The sequence below is a fragment of the Vigna radiata genome, chromosome 7 (genome assembly GCF_000741045.1).
Source record: "Vigna radiata var. radiata cultivar VC1973A chromosome 7, Vradiata_ver6, whole genome shotgun sequence".
Classification (NCBI taxonomy): domain Eukaryota; kingdom Viridiplantae; phylum Streptophyta; class Magnoliopsida; order Fabales; family Fabaceae; genus Vigna; species Vigna radiata.
Window position 1 is genome coordinate 46,795,275 of NC_028357.1, and position 24,905 is coordinate 46,820,179.

At 35.7% G+C, this 24,905-nt stretch overlaps 2 protein-coding genes and 1 non-coding gene across 11 annotated transcripts; 1 reads left to right on the plus strand and 2 right to left on the minus strand.

Annotated features, from left to right (window-relative positions):
• Nucleotides 1-3,120: 3,120 nt before the first annotated feature.
• LOC106768297 lies at nucleotides 3,121-17,335 on the plus strand. Of its 8 annotated transcripts, none has more exons than XM_022783981.1 (12): nucleotides 3,148-3,403; nucleotides 3,483-4,177; nucleotides 4,949-5,225; nucleotides 5,394-5,579; nucleotides 8,740-8,892; nucleotides 9,481-9,939; nucleotides 11,014-13,395; nucleotides 13,520-13,719; nucleotides 13,807-13,962; nucleotides 14,319-14,553; nucleotides 15,201-15,508; nucleotides 16,490-17,335. In XM_022783981.1, the coding sequence occupies exons 2-12, from the start codon at nucleotides 3,486-3,488 to the stop codon at nucleotides 16,788-16,790; spliced, it is 5,349 nt and encodes a 1,782-aa protein (XP_022639702.1). In that variant the 5' UTR covers nucleotides 3,148-3,403; nucleotides 3,483-3,485; the 3' UTR covers nucleotides 16,791-17,335. The 8 variants fall into 8 exon arrangements, with proteins under 8 accessions (XP_022639706.1, XP_014508846.1, XP_022639704.1 ...); XM_014653359.2 differs by having other exon boundaries at nucleotides 3,150-4,177; nucleotides 9,481-9,635; nucleotides 9,720-9,939; XM_022783982.1 differs by lacking the exon at nucleotides 16,490-17,335 and adding an exon at nucleotides 16,301-16,483 and having other exon boundaries at nucleotides 3,140-4,177.
• Nucleotides 17,336-18,098: 763 nt separating this feature from the next.
• Nucleotides 18,099-18,170, minus strand: TRNAD-GUC. The gene has a single exon. It is a non-coding gene; the product is annotated as a tRNA-Asp (tRNA).
• Nucleotides 18,171-19,148: 978 nt separating this feature from the next.
• LOC106768289 (sucrose synthase) lies at nucleotides 19,149-24,444 on the minus strand. 2 transcript variants are annotated; one of them, XM_014653346.2, is made up of 13 exons: nucleotides 24,319-24,444; nucleotides 23,213-23,341; nucleotides 22,725-22,851; nucleotides 22,466-22,617; nucleotides 22,184-22,376; nucleotides 21,451-21,882; nucleotides 21,160-21,333; nucleotides 20,951-21,067; nucleotides 20,687-20,853; nucleotides 20,380-20,604; nucleotides 19,710-20,273; nucleotides 19,488-19,626; nucleotides 19,149-19,407 (listed from the first exon to the last, which is right to left on the minus strand). In XM_014653346.2, the coding sequence occupies exons 2-13, from the start codon at nucleotides 23,308-23,310 to the stop codon at nucleotides 19,378-19,380; spliced, it is 2,418 nt and encodes an 805-aa protein (XP_014508832.1). In that variant the 5' UTR covers nucleotides 23,311-23,341; nucleotides 24,319-24,444; the 3' UTR covers nucleotides 19,149-19,377.
• Between the last annotated feature and the right edge of the window lie 461 nt (nucleotides 24,445-24,905).

The window sequence follows — 24,905 nt, forward strand, 5'->3', positions numbered from 1 at the left end:
TTCCCATGTGCATCATAATGCTGCCAAAGAATCAACATAGCTACAACATGCTCACTTGGTACCATACATTTACCTTTATTAATTCAAATATATATTTTCCAATATTTTGGAGGCACCATAGGTATATATATATATAATAATGCTTCTAAAACATGTATAATGTATGGTTGGAAAATCTTTTCTTTGGATTCCTCGTTACTATTTTAATAATCATTAATGGAAAAAAACAACATACTTCTTAAATGAGATTTATATTGCAGATTGATCCTGTTCTGAATCTAGAGATGAAGCTGCTTGTGGCATAGATGGTGTACGAAGTTTGAAGTGAAGAAAAAACAGTGGATTTATGAAGAAGAAAAGGAATGCGTATTAGAGAGAGAAGACAAAGAAAACAAAAAGGATATGAAAAAGTGTTTTGTGCAGATGATTATGATCAGTGAAACAGAGCATGTGCTTGATTAAGACATAAATGGGAATCTGCGCATGGATCACTGCTAAATTAATGAGCTTAATTACTTTAATATCGTCCATGGATTCATATGAATCAGATTATTTCAAAAAGATTTCATTGATTAGCATAACACATAACACAGCTGTCGCTTTAACACTGAATTCAGTTCATCGTCACAAATTTTCCCACATCCAAATTCTGCATAACAAAAAATTAGATCTCTATTTTGAAAAATAATTCTTGTAAAAAGCTTTTTAAATAATAAAAAAACTATATTTTAAATCCTTTCTTCTCATAAAAAAAGTTATTGTTGGAATTTGTAAATTTACATAACATCTTAAAATGGCATCTTAGAGTTTTTCTCTCCAATCTTTTTCCGTATTCGAAATTATTACGTACTTGACTTGTGTAGTGAATATAATTGGTAGGTTATATATAATTTTAAATATTTTTTAAATATAATAAATAAAATAATAATTAAAAGAAAAATTGGAATTTTCCATTTGTTCTTATTCAAACATTTTTTTATTTTCATTTATTTTTTATCTTTTTCTTCAATTTAAAGAAGATTCGGTGATAAAAAATAGTGACAATTAGAGTATAATTTGAACGTGTTTATTTTTAAGCATGCCATTTTTTTGTTTAAAATTAATTATGTGTTTTACAGGAAACTAAAACAAAGGAGATGAGCAATAAAACTAATGTTGTTTATTGAATGATAGACAAAGAGACTAAACATAATTACGATGAATATATATTTAGAAAAATAAATAAATATTAAAGCGAAGAATGCAATTAAAGTTATCGATCTTTATCTTTTTATCATATTTTGAAACTAATTAAAAAATAGCTTAAAATTTATATAAATATTATGTAAAATATATATTCTTATTACTTTACATTTATCAGTTATATATAATATTAGATACATATTAATTAATAAGATAATTTAGAAAAAAATAATTTTTTAATTAAAACTTTTAACTATTGACTAATTTGTCAGTTGTGGTCAGTTTATATATTTCTTGTGGGATGTACTCTAAGAAAAATATTAGCTAATAATATACTCTTTAATATAGTTTAATGCATTTATTATTAGTGGTTGAAACATATTAAGAATTATATGATTATAATTAATAAAACGATTATTTTGGTTTAAAAGATTTTATAATTTCTTGTACTGTTCAATAAATAATCAAACGCGTTTTGCTACAAAAATATCAAATAGTCTGGTATTATATATATTTTTTATGAAATTGCAATGAACCTAGATAAAAAAGAAGAATATTGAGGCAGAATTATTATTATTATTATTATTATTATTATTATTATTATTATTATTATTTATATTATTTTAATAAACTGAAATAATAAATACGTGTTTAAATTTTAGCTACAAAATGTTATACCAACTTTTATCTTTCATTGTTATTGTGTCACTGTATTTAATAAATTTTCTTCTCGCAGAAACAGAGTTTATTTCAAATTTCAATTACATTAAAATTATAACAAATTACTTTATTTTACCTGTAGTTGAATTTAATTCAACTCTACATTGTAACTCAAATTCAAACTCTCACCAAATAAGCATAGTATGAGTGGACTAAGATTTCAAAAATTTGAACGTCGTAAATATAAGACGGGCCGCAGCCATCAACGTTGAAGATGAAAATGGGCCTTTCAGTTTCTTCCATGCAAAGGCTTCTGTACTTTTGGCACCTCCTTTTGGGTATTTTATAAGCAACTTTTATTTATATATTTCTTATACTTCTATTTTTTTTAGCATACAAAACGGTTAAATATCTGCACTCACTTCAGCTATATTAAATCATATTTCCCATAATTCACATAAAAACATACCATTCCGTTCTCACAGTCAAAATTTCAAAAATAATGTAACGATACTCAAGACACACAATTCTCCACTGTTTTCTTTCTTCCAGGTTCTGGAAAACTTTATCTTTCTCTTCTTGGATTTTCTTATTTTTGTTCTTGATTCTTCATTATTCTTCTTAGATCTTCTACTGTTACAATCATTACATCTGCTGTTCTTTGTCTTTTTCTTTGACGTTATTTCCAAATATTTAATTTTGAAGTACGCTTTTCCGGAATTTTCTTCACTGATATAATTGGTATACATTTCAAGATTTTGTTAAATACATTTTAGATACATTCCAGATTGAGTTTTCCACATTTTGGCTGTATTCACGTCATAAGTCATCAGATTGCATTGTTTTCCAGAACACATTTGTGATTGTTTTTTCAAAGTGAAAAACAAACCTGTGCACTATATTCACATGGTTTGAGGGTTATCGATAATGTAGGGGTGTGCTTTGGAACACCAACGATGAACAACTTCCACACACAAACAAAATTGTGGACAGCAATGATGTTTCACTTGTTCCTACTTTTTGCACTCCTTGATGTTGATCCAGGCAATGACAACCAGAAACCCTAAAGATCCAGACAAAAACAACCATTGTGAAAAGCTAGATTAGAGTGACTCAATTTTTAACGATCCACATTGGTTGACTTTGACAGCATGTTACTTGCTAATCACGCCCCAACATTAGAAAGTAAATGACCTTTCCAGAACGATGAGAGTTTGCATTCCACGTTCACGTTACACTCATTAAATTAAACCACGTCACTGCCTCATTTTCAGTCTTTCAAATATTTTATTAATTATCATGAATGAAGTAGAGTCTTGTACTAATTTTATTTTCAGTGATGACATCAACCATACTTTTTCTAAAGAAGTGCATGTATGAAATAAAGTTTAAAAATAGGAGCAATCTAAGAGATAGCAACTGATAGGTACCGGCGGTGGAATGAACACACTATCCGACAACACAATTTGAACCGTTGAACCCTCCGATATGTAACCAAAATTCTCCTCGTTCGATAAAATACACAATACCATGACCGTCAGGGGAACTAGATGATATATGTGTTAGTGTTACGTTCCCATTTCATCATTAACCATCATGATCGTGATTCTTATTATTATTATTATTATTATTATTACTAGTTAATGATGGTGGTGCTTGCGGTAACTTCGTTGGTACCCGCGAAACCCTTCCCGCCGCGCACGTTTCGCGTGTACAGGCGCAGAAGGCTCAAAATCAATTCTTCGCTTCCGCCTTCACCCGCTCCTTTCGAGAATCTCTTCCGCAGCTTAATCGCGCACTATCCCTCCGTGAATTCGCTCGATTTGATAACTCCCGCTCTCGGCTTCGCTTCCGGCGCCGCGCTCTTCTTCTCCTCACGCGCCAAATCCATCGTCGGCGATGGTCACCGTTCTTCGCTCTCCGACCTCGGCGAGTGGATCCTCTTCGCGGCCCCGACTCCGTTCAACCGCTTCGTGCTGCTGCGGTGCCCGTCGCTGGTGTTCGAGGGGAGCGACGCGAGCGAGAGGCACTACGTGAGCGGGAGGATTGGGGTGCGGAGGGGGAGAGAGAGGGAGGGTTTGGTGGAGGAGCTGAGGTATCAGAGGGTGTGTGTGAGTGGTGCTGATGGAGGTGTGGTTTCTTTGGATTGGCCTGATAACTTGGACTTGGAAGAGGAGCGTGGATTGGACTCCACTCTCTTGCTTGTTCCAGGTACGCCGCAGGGTAGTATGGACGCCGACGTTAGGTTGTTTGTGGTGGAAGCTCTGAAGAGGGGCTACTTCCCTGTTGTCATGAACCCCCGAGGATGCGCTGCTTCTCCTCTCACCACTCCCCGGTAACATTAACAACACTCTTTTCTTAAATAAGTATTCTTAGGTTAGGCTGCTCAGAAATTATTCATTCTAGTTAATTTATGTGCTTAGTGGTATGCTATGTTGCATGTACGGGGTCGTATGTTATTTGGCAGGCTGGTTGCTTTAGGAATTAGTGTGGTTGAAAACAAAAATAGTGACAGCAACACCCTCTCTACTTTAGCACTTTCTTTCGTAAAAAGAAAAAAAAAAAAAACTAGCTTACTCTAGTGTTATAAGGCTTCTGTTCTCGCTATGCGTAGATATGTAGGAGAGTCATTGTAAGCTACATTGTCCTGAAATATACAAAGAGGCTATTTTTTTATTCAAAACCCATTTGTAATCAATCACGTGGACACAACTTCACTTCTGTGTTGGGGCACACTTCACGCTGATGCTCTTTCTAGCATACTCCATGTTACTTTAGAGCTTATGACAAACTAAAAATCATAAATAGGATTCATTAAGTATGAATTGAGAGTCGTTGTGAATTTCAATAAATTTCAGTAAGTGAAGATAACAAAGTGAAGAATGTGTTAACTATGGATTGGGATTTTAACAGCTAAATAGTTTTAGATATGCGTGTGTTTCAACTAAAGGATTATATACTTCTCCCTCTTTCTCGTCTTTCACCAATCCTGGTATTCGGAATTTGTTTGTGACTTAAATGCATCCAGACTGCTTTTTTCTCTTTACAGATTTGTGACAAAGATAAGACAATGGTAACGACTTCTTAACTACTTGATTTTCTGTAGTTTATTTACAGCCGCTGACAGCGATGATATCTGTACATCTCTAACGTATATCAGCAATGCAAGACCATGGACAACCTTGATGGGTGTTGGCTGGGGATATGGTGCAAACATGCTAACAAAATACCTTGCTGAGGTTGGAGAAAGCACTCCATTGACAGCTGCCACGTGTATAGACAATCCTTTTGATTTAGACGAAGCTACAAGGTCCTCTCCTTATCACATTGTTACCGATCAGAAACTCACTAATGGACTGATAGATATTCTACAAGCCAATAAGGTAGATTAATTGCTTTCAATCTTCACCCACCTGTGTCTCCTTTTCACCCAGCTTGCATCAAGATATCCCGTGCAATCTGTTTGTGTCATCATACATATTTTTATCTGTTATACTTGAAATACTCTTAATGGCTGCAATTATGACTTAGTTCACGTACTAATTCTGTAGGCACTATTCCAAGGCAAAACCAAAGGTTTTGATGTTGAAAAAGCTCTTTTGTCAAAGTCTGTACGTGATTTTGAAGAAGCAATATCTATGGTATCTTTTGGGTTTGAGGCTATAGAAGATTTTTATTCAAAATCCAGTACGAGAAATATCATCAGGGATGTTAAAATTCCTGTTCTCTTTATACAGGTACCCATGCCACCATGCCACCATCTCAATTAATCGCATCCTTTGCATTTTGCTAAGTTTTAATTTATCAACAGCTGTATTATTTTGGGAAAAAATAGTATACTCCTAGTTACTCGCAACACGCTGCAGAACTGTCTGCAATCGTATTTTAGTGCTTATGGCTACTAGGATAGTGAAACAATTGCAATTTCATTGTATTAATACTAAAGTGTATGACAAAAATGGCTATGCAAATCACGTCAGGTGTAATTCCTATTTAGTTCTGCTAGTTTTTTCTTCCTTACGACTTCTTTTTGTAATCCTTTGGGCATTAAGGTTAGAAAAAGGAATATATTATCAGCATTGATACAATTTTGATTGAATGGCATCATTGGCTTTGATTGTATTTTTTGTTCAGTAGATAGATAAGTATAGAGAATTTAGAATGAGAACAATTTGGAAAATTTATAGAACGAGTTGAAGTAGCATGATTTGGCATAGACATACAATTTAATTAGCATACATTGTTAGTGTAAAAAAAGATGTATTATCATTCCATCACATGTTGCTACGAATGCTAAGTCTGTAGGCTTTTATATTAATTTCTTTGAGTCATACTCGGGATGATTTCTGATTAGTTTGATTATGTAAAAGTTTTTACATTGACAATGCATGAAAATTGAGCTCATAGAAATATGTAGCAGAAATAAAAGTTCACTCTTAGTGTAATCACTTTATTTGGCACCTTTTCCTCCATACAAACAGTTATCACAAGAAAAATGTATATTAGAACTATTGTACCCTAATTATACAACTGAGAGAAGATTCTCATGGAGTCCACTGTGTTGGTAATTTGATTAATATCTATGGCAGTAGTAATTGTATGGTGTTTCCGTCGACTATCTGGATGTGTGCTGACTGGTGAATCCTGATATGGACTTCTTAAGGTTTTCAACAAATTCACTAAGGTAGTCATAAAAGACTTAGTGCTACAGAACCAGCAAGCCAAGATTTATATGAAAATTTTCTATTACCTTGAAGTCCCCGAGTTAAGAAGAATGAAAATAGTCATTTGTTGCACCATATCTGCAGTAAAAACTATTGGCACAACATTGTTGTTGACTGTAAAAGTAGTCTAGGTCCTAGCTGTAAACTTACAAGCTTAGGAATAATAATACATAATAGTAACTTGAAAAGAATAGTCTGACGAGTTTGGGGTAAATTGAACTTTGATGTCATGTTCTGACTTGCATAACTTGGTACAATTTGTGGCAGTGTGTCTGTAATTCTTGTGATAAACTCTACTCTTACTTGTATTACTATCTTTGCCTTTTTAGCCAAAAATGTCATAGGTGATGATACCAAATGTTAGAATTAAGGTTTACGCCTAATTCGATCCTGCAGAACTTGCTCCTAAAAATTGCTTTGCACTTATATATACTTTATTTTAGTCATATCTTTAAACAATGTGTGATACCAGACACATCCCTTATGTGAATGACGTGACATTTGAATGGGATGCAAAATATTTATGGGTGTTCTGATAGCAGGATGATAGCAAGTACATGATAGGCCCAACATACCTCAAGTGTTATCTTAAACTCCTTTGCTAAATCTTGACTGAAGAGTTGTTGTTCCTTTCAGTCATTGCCAGCAAGAATGATATCATCCAGACACTTAAAACATAGTTTCTCCCCTTATCTTTGATAAATTAATTGTGATTTCGTTGCCTTTTTTTTATCCTAAGGTTGTCATGACCTTAGTGGATTTCTCAAGTCATGTGTAGGGCGATTGTTTGAAGCCATATAAAGCCGTTTTTACTTGCAAATAAAATTGGCACCAAATTCATATACCGGAGGAATCTCCATGTATATTTCCTCCTTAAAATGCCCATGCAAGAAAGTGTTCTTCTCATCAAACTGCTAAAAGTCCCAGCCATAATTTGCAGCAAGAGATAATTGTTAGAAGTGGACTTTAAGCCTAACTCATCCTCACAAAACCGGCTTGTAGGGTGAGGTTTACACCCACTTATATACACTGAATTGGCCTTATCTTTAGTTGATGAATTAGTCTTATCTCTAGTCGATGTGGAACTTTCAACACATCCCCTCACGCCAAGGTATATACATCTCGAGCGTGAGATTAGACATTAATGGATGGTCCGATAGCGGGTGGAACAATATGCCTAACAAACAACAAATATCGCTAGGATAGACTTTTAACAATGGTTCTGATACTATGTTAGAAGTGGACTTTAAGCCTAACTCATCCCCACAAAACCGGCTTGTAGGGTGAGGTTTGCACCCACTTATATACACTGAATTTGCCTTATCTTTAGTCGATGAATTGGCCTTATCTCTAGTTGATGTGGGACTTCCCACAATAATATTTCTCAAAATCTATTCATCTTTGCAATTGGATCAAAAGTTTCTAGGTAATCTATCCCATGGGCTCGAGTGAAACCCTTAGTAACCAATTTCACCTTATTAACCTTAATAAATTTGTCTTGTGTTTCATATGTGTACACATTTACAACCAACAATTTGATGTACTATATATTTGTGGGTGGGTAGATAGAGACTTGATAGTGGGTGGTACCATAAGCCTAACAAACTTCTTAGAAGATGGACTTCAATCCTAACTCATCTTTAAAAAGGTTTACATCTATTTATATACTATAATTTGAGTATATCTCTAGTTCATGTGGGATTTCTAACACAGTCAATCTCAAATCAACTTTTAACCTAAAGAAACTTTTCACAACATTTTTTTTGAAACAACAATGTGGTGGTTTGGTCTAACACGTGCCTATCTTTCTCTGTGCAATTTCATTTTATTTAGGGGTTTGGTTGTGCCATGTTATTGTGGTGTTTGGACACCTTAGACGTTTTGTAGATAGTATACAGGAATGTGAGACTATTCATAACTAAATAAAGTAGTCTGCACAAATACGGTAACTGCCTAGCTTGCTTCTCTATTCTTCTCCCTTGCCCTTTTATGTAGGATTCTTAATCACTAATAATCTATAGATATCCTATCGTTACATCTTTTAACTGTTTAACACGAATAAATGTTCTGTGCTAATAATGGCATTTTTCATATTAGTTTTTGTTTCTATTATTAATTCCTTTATGCATACATGCAAATGCAAAAAATCTTATAAAGAGGTATATTTTATCAGAGTGATAATGGGATGGTTCCCGTATTCTCAGTTCCAAGGAACCTGATTGCTGAAAATCCATTCACAAGTCTGCTCCTATGTTCTTGTTTGGCACCTAGTGTTACGGATACTGACATGTCTGCTTTATCATGGTGCCAGCTTCTAACAATTGAGGTAACTATTTCTCTATCTAAGGATGTGGCTGTTCAAGTTGGGAAAATATGATAAATATATGATGATATCATTTTTATATCAAATGTTTTGCGGTACCCTAGAAATATTTTGGAATCAACAAATGTTAAGTGGAGAGACTCGAATCCACAACCCGTCCCTCTCTTTCTATTCTTACTACCAAGTATCCCCAGAGTATCCTAGATGAGCTTTTAAGATTTATTCTTCTTTTATATTTTGATTTACTTCCTTATTTAATTAAGGTCTTTATAAATAGGAATGTCTTATAGGAACTCAATTTATGAGAACATGAGTTATAGGCAAATCATATCATGTACAGAGGAATAAATCTCCTGTAGGTATTTGCATTTATTGCAATTAGCATATATAAAATGGAATCTATTGTGTAGTTCAGACACACAGATTGAGCAACTTTATGCCTCTCTTTTCTATCTTTTAACATGGTTTGAGTTCCCTTAATTTGTGAGGTAGAAGTTGCTTTTATCATAATTAATTTTTTCCCCCTTGTGTTGAATGTGAGATTTTCAAGTATATTCTTGCAAGCGATAACCTGAGAAGTTATACATGCAGTGGCTTACAGCAGTAGAGTTGGGACTCTTGAAAGGCCGTCATCCTCTTTTGACAGATATAGATGTTACCATAAATCCTTCCAAAGGAGTAGTTGTTGTAGAGGAAATAAGGTCAAACAAGGATGCTAAAGTTGGCAAACTGTTGAATCTTACTCGGTCAGATACATTTAATGGATACTCTATGAATCCCAGTAATGACTTGATTGAAGAAAATAAGAATAACACTGGCCTCCAATTTAGGTCCCAACAACGGCTACAACGGAACTTTGAGCAGGATGATATGAGCTTACAGGTAAAAGATGGTCCATCACAGCAGACTAGCTCCAGTGAAGCAGATTTGAATGAAGAGCAGAATGTTGTCTCAGTTGATAATATTCAAGTTCTACAGACAGCACAGGTGGTAATAAATATGCTCGATGTTACCATGCCTGGTACTCTAACAGAAGAGAGGAAGAAAAAGGTAAAACATATAGTTTCATTGCTAGGTGTCAATTTTGGGTTTGGAGATCTCGTTTCCTGTTCTTTCTTAGTGTCTTATTGACTTTTCTGTTGAAAGAACAGGGCAGAGGGACAACTTGCAGGTATGCCCTCAACAACATGTGAGTGACAGGACCGGGGGGTGGGGTTGAGGACTACAGTACTAGCTTTTTTTCTCATATTTTAATTTTCTAAAATGGATTACAATTCATTTCTCAGCAACATGTTCTTTCCTTATACTTCTGGTGAATATTTGCGGGAGGGGATTTCCCAGGAATCTTGTTTATTTGTCAGTTTGTCGAGAAATAAATTTTAAAATTTGAATATTTATAATTTGGATTGGCCTGTACCTATTTACATTAAATCCCGTAGCAGCTGTTGCTAAAGAAATTTTTTTTGTGTGGTTTCAAAACCTGTAAATATTTATAGAAATGGAATACAGAAATAGCCAGGATTGGATGCAATGTTTATCTAAGATGTAACCTCAGGTAAAAGTTTTAAGGCTTCTATGGGGTTTCAAAACCTGTAAATATTTATAGAAACGGAATAGAGAAATAGCCAGGATTAGATGCAATGTTTATCTAATATGTAACATCAAAGGTAAAAGTTTTAAGGCTTCCAAGAAAACATTGTCAAAATAACTTATGCATACAGATTCTTTTATAGATAACAGATACATTTTAAATGACTATGGGAGTTTGTTTCTTGCTGTTTATCAAGCATTTTAACAAGAACTTTGGTACTTTTCTGCTGTTTGACATGAAATTTCAAAGCTTGTTAAATTGTTGAGAGTAAACTAAATTAGGCTCTGATTTTCTACATAAGTTGTTAGCTTCTCAATTTCTGTGAACTGTGAGTGTCTGTTTCATGTCGATAAGAATATGTAAAAACAATAGTTACAATTCACTATTTGAGCTTTATTTATCCTTAAATGTTTGGTAAGCGACTACTTGGTTTTCACTATTATATTTTTATGTAACATCTGAAATAGTTTATCTAGATCTTTTGCTAGTTTAAGAGTTTTGTAATTACAGTGTCACTTGTTACAAACTTCCAGGTATTAACTGCTGTGGGTCAAGGACAGACACTTATGAAAGCTTTACATGATGCTGTTCCAGAAGATGTTCGTGGAAAGTTGACAGATGCAGTGAGTGGAATTTTGCGTGCAAAGGGCTCTAACTTGGAGGTAGATAGAATCGTGAATGTTTCTCAGTCTCCTGAACCATTAAAAGGGCAAAAGAACCAAGAAAAATTCGGAGTATTAGATTCAGAAGTTATGGTTGAAGACCAGCCCTCTGTGAATCAGATGAAAAAGGCTAGTCCTATGGATGGTTCTGATAATGCTCCAGGTAGCATTGGCGAGCTTGCTGAAGGAACAGAAACAGAAGTTATTCCCATAGAGACACCAAATTCTACAAATTTAGCCCAGTCTCAATCATTAAATGACGAAGTTGGTTCTTCCAGTCCTACCAGGAAAGAAAATGAGTCTGATGACACAAATGAAGAATTGAAAGGAAAAGCTGTTTCTAATGTTGATTGTAGCAATAACGGATTTGAAACGGGTTCTACACTATACAATCCTGGCCATCCTAATGGAGCAGGTGGCTTTGAATCAGCATCTGTGGGCGAGCAGAAGAGCCAAGACAGTGGAATCACTCAAATAGACCTAAAGGAGGAAAATAGTACCCTAAAGGATGAACAGAAAAATCAGGGTTTTTCTATCAATCATAATAGAAATACTTCAACTGACACAAAAGAACCCTTTTCACCTATGTCGGAGGAAAATAATTCCCAGGAGGGTGAACAGAAAAATCAGGATTTTTCTATCAATCATAGTAAAAATACTTCAACTGAAGCAAAAGAAGAACCCCTTTCACCTACTATGTCCTCAGAGTCCCCAGCAATGGAAAGAAAAGGTAATGACAACGAGAAAAAAGATAACAAGAATGCACATGTTGCACCTCAGACCAACTCCAATAATTTAGTTTCTAGTGCCCCTGCCTTCAGTGTTTCTCAAGCATTAGATGCCTTGGCCGGGATAGATGATTCCACCCAAGTGGCTGTTAATAGTGTTTTTGGTGTGATAGAAAATATGATATCTCACCTTGAGCAGAGTTCAGAAAATGAAGAAGTCAAGGATGGAAAAGATGTTGAGTACAAGATAGAAGAAAAACAAAAGAGTAATAGCCAAAGAAAGGATTCCAACACATCTACTGATCCTTCAGTAGATGATCACCATAATGAAAAGTACTTGAATAATGGTTCTTGTCATACAGAGGAACAACCACCTCAAAATGTTAATAAAATTAGTGGGAACGGTGTATTTGATTCTCACAGTTGTAAGTCTAACCATCACCTAGTCCAGAAGGAAAGTAACAGAAATACTCAACTGATTGACAAAAGATTTCTTATTGATAAATGGGATGGACCCAGACAGGTCGATAGGGTGCCAGAGTTCCTAGCTGCGGGTTCATACGGAGGCTCTCCTTACAATGAAAACCTCTGCAAATATCTAGTTTCAAAGATTCCTATCAAACCACTTGATTTAAACACGACAACTGCATTACTACTAGATTATTTCCCAGAGGAAGGTCAATGGAAACTCTTTGAACAACCACAAAACGTGGATATTACTTCTTCTAATACTGAAACTGGTGAGGAGGCTGGGCCCAAGTTGAACGCTCTCTCATCTTCAAAATCTTCTAATGCAGAGCATTATATTGAACCACCATATGTAATATTAGATTCTGGAAAGCAACCGGAACCTGTCAAAGAGTTCATTACAACAGATACTGAGAACGGAATGACAGATACCAGTGTTGATAGGTCAGATGATTTGATACAATTTGTGAAAAAGAAGGTGTTACATTCTTTGAAGAGAGAAGTTGGTCGAAAGCTGAATGCTGCAGAAATGATAGAAATGAAGTCAGATCTTGCTGAAGATCTGGAACATGTGGCAAATGCAATTTCACAGGCTGCTCTTCATTGCAAGGTGCAACAACTAGATACTGAAAGCCAAGGTATAAATGTTGAGGGTGCTATAGAAAAGGTTGGTACTCTTGAAGGGGAGTATATTGTTAGCGTAATATCATCCTCTGTTCAGCAAACAAACTGTCTGAGAAAAGTAGTGCCTCTTGGTGTTATTGTTGGGTCCATCTTAGCTTCCTTGAGGAAATATTTTGATGTAACTACACTTCATGATGATCAGAGTAGATCTCTGATCCACGATGATGAGGGAAAACCTAGCAAAAAGAGTCATGGCATTGGAGGTGTAAGAGAGACAGATGGTGAACTTGAAGAGAAAACTAGTTTGGACCATCCTATTCAGACGGAGACAGTAGATGTAGGAAGTGCATCAGAATATACAAGCAAAAATACTGTCATGGTTGGTGCTGTTACTGCTGCTCTTGGGGCTTCTGCTTTACTCATGCAACAGAAGGTATTATTTTCAATTGCTTCAGATGGAAATGGGATGAATAACAGTTTACTACTTTAAAATTAAACAGCTAGTTGCATTTAAGTAGAGTTGTCAGAGTTTCAAACTTAAAATTGCCCTATTCCAGGATTTCCAACAAGAAAATGTAACTGCTGAGAGCTCAGCCTTGAAAATGGAAAATCCCCATCAAAAGGAGCCTGATCAGCTTCAGGAGGAAGCCTTTGATAAGAACCAGAATAACATAGTCACAAGCCTTGCTGAGAAAGCCATGTCGGTTGCTGGTCCAGTTGTACCTACTAAAGAAGATGGTGAAGTGGATCAAGAAAGGTCTGAACACTCGTTTTAACAACATCCAAGTGCTTCACTGCTTTTCTTGTTCTATACATATTTAACATGACTTCCCTCCATTAACAGACTGGTTGCGATGCTAGCAGATTTAGGACAGAGAGGTGGATTTTTGAGGCTTGTTGGAAAGATTGCTTTGCTGTGGGGTGGTATACGTGGAGCAATGAGTTTGACAGACAGGCTTATCTCATTCTTACGTATTGCTGAACGCCCTTTATTTCAGAGGTAACTTGAATTAGAAGTGTTCAATTCATCCTATGTTACTAAGTAGTGCTAATAACTCCAGCCTTTCCATTTCTGGAATTACTGCTGGTTGAAAATGGATGCTGCTTAGATTTAATATATCATAACCTGTTGAATTACAGGGACAGATTTAAAGAAAAGATAAAATTTAGAGAAGGAGAAGGCCTTCTTATTCACTGTAGCTTTTTCAAAAGAATCCAATGTAGTTCTTTTTAACATGCACTCGAGTAGGAGGAATGTATATCTTCCCTGGGTTCTGCTATCTATATGGTTAATAGCCAAGAGTGTGACTTTTATCTTTATATAACTTTCAAACTCTGCGTTTTTTTCTCTTCTAGGATTTTTTGGTTTGTTGGCATGATCCTTGTTCTATGGTCTCCTGTTGCCATTCCATTACTTCCAACAATTGTTCAGAGCTGGACCACAAAGACTTCCTCCAAAATAGCTGAATTTGCTTGCATTGTTGGCCTGTACACTGCTATAGTGATACTTGTTATGTTATGGGGGAAAAGAATCCGTGGATATGAAAATGCATTTGAGCAGTATGGGCTTAACTTGGCATCACGACAAACGGTAAATGTTAGAGATAAAAATTAATGGACAAGTCCTAGGACATTACTTCTAAGTTGTCACTCCTGTTTTTGCCTTTGCTTTCCTTTTTTGTTCGAAATATATATGTTATAATTGAAACTATGTGTAGCATTAACTCAATATCATAGATAATCTCTGCAATGATGTAGAAAATGACAATGAAGAATATGCTAGAATTTGCTTTGGGGTGTGAGGGACAGTTGACGAAACACTTTTTACGTTTGTAATAACTACATGTTGGACTTAAGCAAATGGAAGTGATACGAAAATGGTTCTGCCGTGTGCATTTAATAGGTAAACTAAGATGACACTCATTGAAACATTTACAGTGGCTCTTACTTGCTCTAACTTAAATGAGATTTATTGTTAATGTCTGACATTTACATTTTACTTTAAATTGAAAAAGAATGAGATTAGAATAAAGAGAAACATGATGTATAAGAGACTAGTAAGCAACATTCTTCCCTTCTATAAAGTCAATTTGGCTTCATTCTTGCTGTGTTGCTTGTCACGAGCTGGAATTAATGCTCTGGATCCCCTTCAGGAAATTTGAATTTTTATTGAACATATTGTTCGTTAGCATGTGACTTTATTCTTAAAGCAAGCTTATTTTTTTATCCTTGCTGCAGCTATTTGAGTTCTTGAAAGGTTTGGTTGGTGGAGCCATCGTCATTTTTTCAATCCATGCTGTGAATGCATCTCTTGGTTTTGCAAGTTTCTCTTGGCCTCATATTCCAACATCTTTAGATGCCATAACATGGCTAAAAGTGTATGGACATATGAGTCTGGTAGTTGTTCAAGGAACTGTGATGGCAACTGCTATTGCACTGGTGGAAGAATTGCTTTTTAGATCATGGTTGCCCCAGGAAATTGCAGTTGATCTTGGATACCATCAGGGAATTATCATTTCAGGGATCGCATTTTCTTTCTTGCAGAGGTATGTCTTCTTTTCCGGAATCAAAATTTGTGTACTGTATTAATAAGTTCCATCTTTTAAATAGGTATGGCCTGATTCATTTATAGATTAGCAATTTACCTAATTTGTTAAAAAAAGGTTCATGCACCAGAATGAAAATCAATTTGGGCTAAATAGCAGTGACGACTACAGAAAAGTTGTATGCGTAAGAACAATTTGTGAATTATTATCACTTGAAAAGGGTTAGCTATATGAGTGGGAAAAGATCTTTATTAAATTGCTAAAATTAAAAACAGTACTTAGGGGTGTGTGTGTGTGTGTGTATATATATATATATATATATATATATATATAGAAAACTCTTACCTGTAGAGTAATGATAGATATCTAGTACCTTACGGTACGACAATCATAATGATTACAAGATCTTGTATTTCAGTAATATATTTTCTCCTAACTTAACATAACCCTCTACATCCATATATACTAAATGTTATTGGAAGCTAATGTTTATGGTTCAGCTCTCGTTCCCTAGTTAATCCATTTAAGGATCAAGTCTTGCTTATTTAATTAATCAGACTGTGTTTAATAGTTTATCATACGTGTTAACAGTCCAGCTAGATGCATTCAATAGAAAACAAAGACAAACTCTTGGAAATTAAGTCCTTGTTCAATGCTACAAAACTAGTTTATTTGGTGAATTTGTCCAAGTTTTATAAGCTCTTTTTAAGTCATATATCCAAAGAGTCTAGTTAAGATGAGCTAAGGGTGACTGCATTGTTTCTTAAACTTTCTCCATTTATGTGCCTGTAGGTCAAAGCATTCTTTCTAAACTTTCTCCCCTTCTGTCTAGTTCTTCTCCACATTTTGAAGTGAGACGTGTCCTTTTAATGAAATATCCCCTTTTTCTTTTCTAGCTTTGTGTTTGTATTTGCCTGACTATATTATAATCCACTGTCATTCTCTGTCAAAATCTTATCTTCTCTTTTCTGGAGTTTTCAGGTCTCTGCAACCGATACCTGGACTTTGGCTTTTAGCTTTGTCTTTGTCAGGTGCCCGACAGAGAAACGGAGGTAGCCTCTTCATCCCTATCGGGCTACGCACAGGAATGATGGCATCCACTTATGTGCTGCAAAATGGTGGTTTTTTAACATATCATAATAAGTGCAACCTCCCTCTCTGGATAATAGGGAGTCATCCTTTTCAACCGTTTAGTGGTTTAGTTGGTTTGGTATTTTCTTTATCATTGGCTATACTTCTCTACCCTAGACAGACTTTACATAGAAAGGAAGCTGGGGAATAAGTAAAGAATTTAGTAGTAACATCACTGCATTTTTTAATTTGGCGATGCTATCGTGTTAATATGCCAAAATTGGAGGTGGCCAGTGGCCATTTTTTATCGTACTATTAACTGGAGAGTAAAGAATGACAAGACAGCAATTGACGGCCAACAAAGAAAGATAGAACTTAGGAACCTTAAAAGCTTCAATTCTGAGTATCTTGTAAAATTCTCATGTGGAACCTAGAGGTAGGCACCAATCATGATGTGGGTTTTTAGCTTTATAGATAGATTATAGGTATAATGTACAAGATGAAAGTAGAAAAGCTATAAGTTTGTACATATGTTTTGTGTTATATTTTGTAGTCCATCATCCAATCAAAGTGTACAGTAGGTTTTGGTCGTTGCATCACTATTTTATCAGAACACAATATGATGCAGAGGAACTAGGATATAGCCTGGGTAGATATAAGTGCCGTTTTCGTTTTCTTTCTCCTAAATCTGCCATTTTCAATGGCATATTCACTTGTATTGAATGATTTTGCAGTATGTCCATAGTTTCTCCCAAATTACACTAGCCTTACCAATTTTTTTTTAAGTTTAAATTAATTTCATAACATAATTTGAAATAAAATTTATTTTTATTATAGTGGTTTAAAATATGAATAAAAAATAAAATATAAGTTTAAAATTTCACAATAATATTATTATTTTATTATTTTATTTATTTATTTATATTTTTTATTTGATTATTTATTATTTTACTTTTCTTATAACTAGTAATAAATATGATAAAAATAATCTAAATTATTCTTAAAAAATAATGATTTATAATAAGTAAAGATTTGATAATATTATAATAGGAGGTATGATCTTAAAGATTTAAATAAGTAAAAATTTATATATTACTTCTTAACAACAATTTTTATTGTCATTAAATGTTTATTTTCTTATAATTAATTTAGAGTTTCTAAATTTTGTCATAACTCTATCAATTTTTTATGGAAATAATCATTATTTAAGCACATATTATTTAAACATAATTTAAGGCAACGTATAATCTATTTATATACCTTTGATAAAACCTTATCAACTTCAAAGTGTTTCGATCAAGTTCTTTAAATATTCAAAAATTAGTTACAATTAAAATGTTGTGCCAATTCTTTTTATTTCACAAAATTAACTTCTATATATTATTTTTAATAATTATATAACATAGCTTCAAATTCCATTGTTTTTATGTATAATTAGTCCATCAAATTCAAGTGAAGTAGAAATAAATCATCAATCATGTACATGTGCATTTCGTCAATGATGAAAACTAAAAGTATACGCCGTTGCCGGGGATCGAACCCGGGTCGTCCGCGTGACAGGCGGAAATACTTACCACTATACTACAACGACTTTGATGGTAAGTGATCAGAAAAGTAAATAATTATAATAAAAGTGCATGTTAGTTATTTATTAAATTGTTTCTACGTGTTCTTAGTGACTCGTTCATTGAAGAGCTTAAATTTGAACAGCTTTCTGTGTAATTTTTCAGATTAGTTTTGTTTGAGCTTTTACATATTGACCTCTTGCCGATGAATGGTCAGTAATGAAGCATTATTTGTGAATTGTGATTAAAACTAAAACGTTTTTTTCTCTTTTTCCATGTTCTGTAGATGGATATTTGTTCCTGGATTCAGAAAATGACAAGAGAAAAAGTGAAGGAACTAATGCTGAAGGGATAAGTGCTACCTTAGGGGATTCAAATAAACAAAGATTCCTAAATAGATATTTCATCACTACTTATCTTGGTTGATTAGTAAAGTTCTTATTGATGTGCCATTTTCTATATCATATCAAATACAAATCTTTTCCAGAAAGATCCAATTTGATGACAAAATAAATAGTTCACAAGAAAATGCTTCTCCCACTGTATGTGTATGACAAGAAGGAAGCAAACAAAAAGGTTAGTAATTTACTGGTAATTAAAGTGAGAGATCTTTGTTTTGCATTAGGCCCGTTGGATGAGAGGGCCCAAAAAAATATACAAAATTTGACGTTCACCTCTAATAACATTATATTCATAGATTTGTAGATACTTCGCATGACCAAAAATATTCGCTTCAAAAGGAGTTGTTTCTTCACCAATTGTTACTCCAGAATTCTATACTTATGCAACAACCAGATTTGACAAGGACAACTAAATCTTTAAATTCTAACGTCAATTTTCACTTTCAAGTATTCATAGACAACAACGGATGAAATTGCGGGGGTCCCTTTTTTCTCATACATAATACTATATTATTACTTATTATCATGATGTTATGTTTTGTGCTTATTAAAGAGAGAAAGAGCAACGGTGCATGAAAGTAAAGTTAGGGGAAGGATAAGATGGACACGACAAAGTAAGAAGGCACGGCTTAAAAAAACTGAATTCATGGGCAAAACACCCAAAGATCCAAATTGCAAAAAGACAAAAACAAAAGAGCTTCTTTTTTTTTTTCCTCACTCACTCTCTCTTCTTATCGAAACTTAATCACAGAATTAACATGATGGACATTATTTATGAAACTCCAAATGAGAAAGAAAAAGCCGCTTCCTCCATTTCTTCATCCTCATCAGTTTACTCAACAGCAAGGGGCACAGACTCCGCCTGAGGAAAAAAAATAACATTACCAATTTGAAAGACAATGCATAATGTTCCATAATATGTAACATACTGAATAAACATACCAATTTGCGGTACTTGAGAGCATAGAACATCTCAAGATAGCGCCGACTCTCACGGCGATCCAGGTTAGACACATGCTTCCAGAAACCATACACACCCGTGAGAGTGAGAAGCCTCTGGGAGTAAATTTGCCATGTGTACCTGTGGAACAAAGAAAGAGGTTAACCTCTGATGAAGTCTTTAAGGAACAAAGTTTTTTTTTTTTTTTTTTTTTTTTTTCTTACTTCTCTTCAATACGTTGGAGACCGGCTTGAGAGATCTTGTCCCAGTGAGATGGGTCAACCTTGACCTTCTCAAAGAACTCAACAAGGAGGTCAGCAGCACGGTCACCGTGGTAAGGATCAATGTGGAACCCAGATTTTCCATGGACGATGATCTCAGCAGGCCCACCATTGCATGTTGCAAATGTTGGCAACCCACAAGTCATGGCCTCAACCACTGTCAAACCAAATGCCTCGTACACTGCAGGCTGCACAAACGCACCCTTGGTGTCGGCGATCACACGGTACAGCTCTCCATTCCTCACACGGTTCATCTGAGATGAAATCCATCTGAATTGCCCGTTCAACTTGTACGTCTCGATCAGGCTATACATCTTCTTCATCTCCGCCTTCTCTTCCAAGTCCTTCGACTCCTTCCTCCTGTCTCCAGCAACGACCACAAGGTTCACCAACTCCCTCAGCTTCGCGTTCTTACCGTACCACTCCACTAGTCCTGTGATGTTCTTCACACGGTCCAGCCTTGCCATGGTGAAAATAATTGGCTTCGTGCGGTCCTTCAGCACACATCTGTCTCAGACAAAATTATATCACAATGTTGAAAGTGATGTCAATTTGATTAAAACCTTGCATGGTATGATTAGATAAGACAAATGAAGTGAGAGGAGAAACTGACATGTGTTCTTCGTTCTCGACTGAACTGTAGAGAAGCTCTTCGATTTCGGTGTGGAAAGAGGTCAACCTGCGGCTAGTTTCGGTGTGGGGGAAGTAAATGGTTTGATCAGCTCCGGGAGAGACAATGTTGAATTTTGGATCGAAGACATCAATACCGTGCACAACACGGTAGAGTCCAGGAAGGGTGAAGGCTGTGTGAGACTCATACTGTCCAACAGTGTCCTTGCTGTAAATGATTCAAGAGATTTGATGAGTTAATCAGTAAGAAAGTTTGGTGAGAGAACAAAATTACAAAAGGGGCAACTCACCTTCCAGCAATCTCTTGGAATGTACTGGTGATGATGAAATCTGTGTGGTTCATGGCAAATAGATCGGCTGTGAATTGGCAAGAGAAGTGGTATCTCTCTTCCAGTTTTTTCCAGTAAATATCGGATTCAGGGTATTTGGTCTTCTCAAGTGCATGAGCAATGGTACACTACATGGATAAAGATAAAATCTTAGGCCTCTGAATTCCAATATATATACATATATATATAGTTATCACAACTTTAACTATATAGTTGTGGACCAACCTGAGTGACACCTAATTTATGTGCCAACAAAGAGGCAACGATGTTTCCATCACTGTAGTTTCCAACGATCAGATCTGGCTTGCCTTGCAACTCTTTTGCAAGCTCATGAGCAACATCCTGTTAACAAGAAAGAGACAATTGATTAGAGAAGTGAAAACGCATCAAAATGCTTAACCGGTGTTAAATTTGTACTGGGGTCAAAAGTCTACCTCGGTGTAAGTTTCCAGGTAGGGCCAGACTTCGAATCTTGAGATCCACTTGCGAACAATTCCGTTCTCAGTTCTAAAGGGAACTCGAAGAATGTGAGAGTGTTCAGTTCCAAACACCTTCTCAAGACGTTGGCCGCAAGTAGTACCTACTGCATCTGGGAGAAGACGGGTGATCTGCATTTAACAACATCAACAAGCATCAATTAGAATAACATATCCACATGCCACACACACTACACACCAGTAAGGTTGCTAATAGGACTTCAAAAATATATGTATACTAGGACATACGATGAGAATACGAGGAACAATGTCCAATCCTTGTTGTTTAATGCGATGGAGCATCTCATTCTCCAAAGCACGAACTTGATCCAAGATGTAAACAACCTGACCACCAGTGTCAGGATATCCCAAGACATTATCTTGGGCAAAGTAACCATGGGGAGAAAGAATAACAACATTAAAGACCATAGGGATTCTTCCAAGGAAAGTCTCAAGGGTGCACGGATCAGGGGCCTCAAGAAGATCCAAGAGAAGTTGAATTGACTCGAGTACACGCTCTGCGTTGTCACCCCACCCTCTCTCCAAACCAATCTCCTGGAACTTGTGCTCAAATGCTGAGTATGGGGTTTCAGGAGGCACTGTGCCCAGATACTCCTCAGCTTTCCTCAGAACATGTTGAAGAGCATCCGGGTTTTGAATTCTGTCATTCAACATCAAAGTCTGCATACCAACAATAATATCAGTCAGCAAAATCAAAACACACACGCGTGCACACACAAGACCCAACACTGAAACCATAAGAAAAAGAACGAACTAACTACATGCCTTGAGTTTAACATGTTACAGAAACTGTCGCCACAAACATATTAGATTTGAACTCCAGATCTGGTTACTAGACATGGTACAAACATGGATGCAGATACTCAAGTCATTGAACTACTGAAGAATGTGCCTAACGCATATGCATACACTTCTCACTGCTTGATTTACTCTAGTTTAAAGGCCAGAAATAGATCTCTACCTTTCCCTTGACGCTGTGAAGCCTGAGGAATTCCAAAAGCGGGTGCAAGCTCTCCTTGTCATGGAAGAGTTTGGCAGAAAGGTGACGGTTGAGGAACTGCACGCCATTTCCAATTGACTTGTTAAGAGTTGGGCGGGGGAAGGATGCGGTAAAGGGTTCAAAGTCCAACTCAAGCACAAAGTTGCCATTAGAACTGCAATAAGAGTGAGAGAGACGTTTACAAATAGTGTAAGAAACACAAGAAGTGCACCGCTTAAAACAAACTTGAGCCTTTTTTTTCACCTTCCATCAACAAGTTCCTCCTTGAAGCGCAGGTACTCAGCAGGTTGCAACGCCTCAACAACTAGAGCGTGCACATTCACTCTCAGGTACTCCCACACACCAGGCCTTGGACGAACGGCCAGAGCAACCCATGGTGGCAAAACTATGGCTTCCTACAACATACAAAGAGAATAAACAACGACATGAGTAAACCAACAAAACAGAACCCACAGATTATAGCTAAAATCCTCCTATTCAAAGCCCTAAAAGAATTAGTTACCTGAGTAGATCTCAAAACTTCTCCAAAGGCACCATCAGTAAGCTTCTGTCTGCTCTCCTCGGGGATTTCCTCAAACTCGGCGATGACCTGATGGTGTTGCAAAATCCCCTTGCCCTTGCCTTCGATCCTGTCAAAATTCCGAAAATTTGTTAGTGTTACACGATTTGCTTCCCCACACATACGTAGTAGAACTTTCACCACCTTTTTACGAGACAAACACAAACACAAAATGAGCTTCCTTGAACTAACTCACTGTCTAAGCACAGTTAGTGGAACTTCCACTAACTTTAAAGAGAGAAAACACACACATACACGAATTGAGCTATTTTAAACAAACTCGTTGTCTGAACATAATTAGTAGAGTTTCCACCACCTTTAAGGAGAGAAAAAACACACACAAAAACTAAGCAACCATAAACAAACTAACTGCGTAAAACCCTTTGACCATAAAAGAACTTTTAAACCAAAAACTGAAATGATGAGTTTACCTTGACAAAAGGGCCAGAATTTCGTTCCTGTTGGCAGACAGGGTTTCATCAAGCCTCTCACGGAGACTGTGAACACGGGTCAAACGATCGGTAGCCATTGGCTTGAAATATCACAGGGAAAGACTTCAACTGCAACAACAAAAAGCGTTTTAAGACACGGATCAAGGATTGTACAAAACAGGTCATCACGAAAAACCATTAATCTCGAGTTATCACATAGTCAATACCCCAAACAATTGATCAAACAATAAATAAAAACATAAAAAAATATTCTACATAACTGGATTGGATTTCAAGACCAATACCACCCAACCCCACCAACCCATTGTCCACAAAAATACAATACCAGATCTTCAACTTTTTTCTACTAAGATTTCAACCTTAAACAGTGGTGCAGAAGAATAATTGCAAGATGCACTTTCTTTTTCCCCTGTCACCAACTTGTCATTTTAAATAATAATTACATTAATTAATTAGAACAATAATAGCAATTAACAACCAACCACAGTGGTTGAAATAAAGTCATGTGCTTGGACTATTGTTTTTAACATAAATTGAATATTCCACTCAAGGCTTAGCTTAAACCTCTCATAAGTCTCAACCGTTCATCCCGAAGAAAAAAGAAGACTTTCTTTTGAATTTTTAATAACAAGAAACCAACAAAGAAATCCTGGGTTCGAGGCCAGGCTGTACAAAGTCCTATCTTCATTTGTTTTTTTTTTTTTTAACACAGAACATGCATTCAAGAGTCTAATCTAGTAACCGGTTAAGGATTAACAAAAAAACAGACCGACAGGATCATCTTCCCCACAAAGCGAATACAGTCTAAAAACAAGTTTTTCTGAGTAAAATTGAACAGAGTGGACCCAGAAACAGAGTTTGCGTAACCGCACCACCCCATGATATTTGATGGCATTATTAGAGACCCCGTGTAAGAGGGTGGAGTCTGATCCATTGGTTAGAAAATGAAAATTCAAGAAAATGAAAATCACTGTAAAGTGGAAGCGGTGCACAGGGCACCGAAACAGGGGAGAGACAGAAGAAGGAAAAGAAAAAAAGAAAAAGGAACCGAAAAGAGAAAGAGAAAAAGAACAAACAGTACTTACGAAAACAAAATGAACGCAAAATAGAGAGGGGGGTTACAAAGAGAAGAAGTGAATGAATGGAAACTGAGGTGGTGGCTGCGTCAATTTATAGACAAGAGGAGCACCAAGCAGAACGGGAATTTCACATATGCAAAATAAATAAATAAATTAAATAAAAACTTTAATTAAGTAAGAGATTCACCAAAGGTCAAAAAAAACTTTATCTATCTTCTTTCCTACTCCACCGAGGGTGGTTGAGTAAATGCACAGGGTATAATAAAAGTATATTCTTAGTGTTGCTGCAAAATTTAAATAGAATTATTAGAATATGCATTCTTACAGTGATTACTCTCTGCCACATCAGGCTTTTATTTTATTTTATACTACGATATTATTGAACTGTATTTCATTTCATCTGTTGAGCTGGATCAGAATGATTTTATGGTACAATAATTATACTTTTTTACTGTACGAAATGTGGCTTTTTTTCCGTGCAATAAGGCGTTCTTTAATGTAGAACAGATAATTTTTATTTGAAAGTTAGTGCAGTAACTGAACATAGCTGTGTCTGTTTAATAATAACGTTAAATGTGTAATATATTATATTA

Coding starts and splice junctions, on each gene's coding strand:
- LOC106768297 (XM_014653358.2), top strand. CDS start 3,486: ATGATGGTGGTGCTTGCGGTAACTTCGTTGGTACCCGCGAAACCCTTC. Junction 5,580..8,739: donor TTCCTGTTCTCTTTATACAG/GTACCCATGCCA, acceptor ATATTTTATCAG/AGTGATAATGGGATGGTTCC. Junction 13,396..13,519: donor CTTTACTCATGCAACAGAAG/GTATTATTTTCA, acceptor GCCCTATTCCAG/GATTTCCAACAAGAAAATGT.
- LOC106768289 (XM_014653346.2), bottom strand. CDS start 23,310: ATGGCTACCGATCGTTTGACCCGTGTTCACAGTCTCCGTGAGAGGCTT. Junction 22,618..22,724: donor AAGTTTTGAGATCTACTCAG/GTAACTAATTCT, acceptor TGTATGTTGTAG/GAAGCCATAGTTTTGCCACC. Junction 20,854..20,950: donor ATAAATTAGGTGTCACTCAG/GTTGGTCCACAA, acceptor TTATCCATGTAG/TGTACCATTGCTCATGCACT.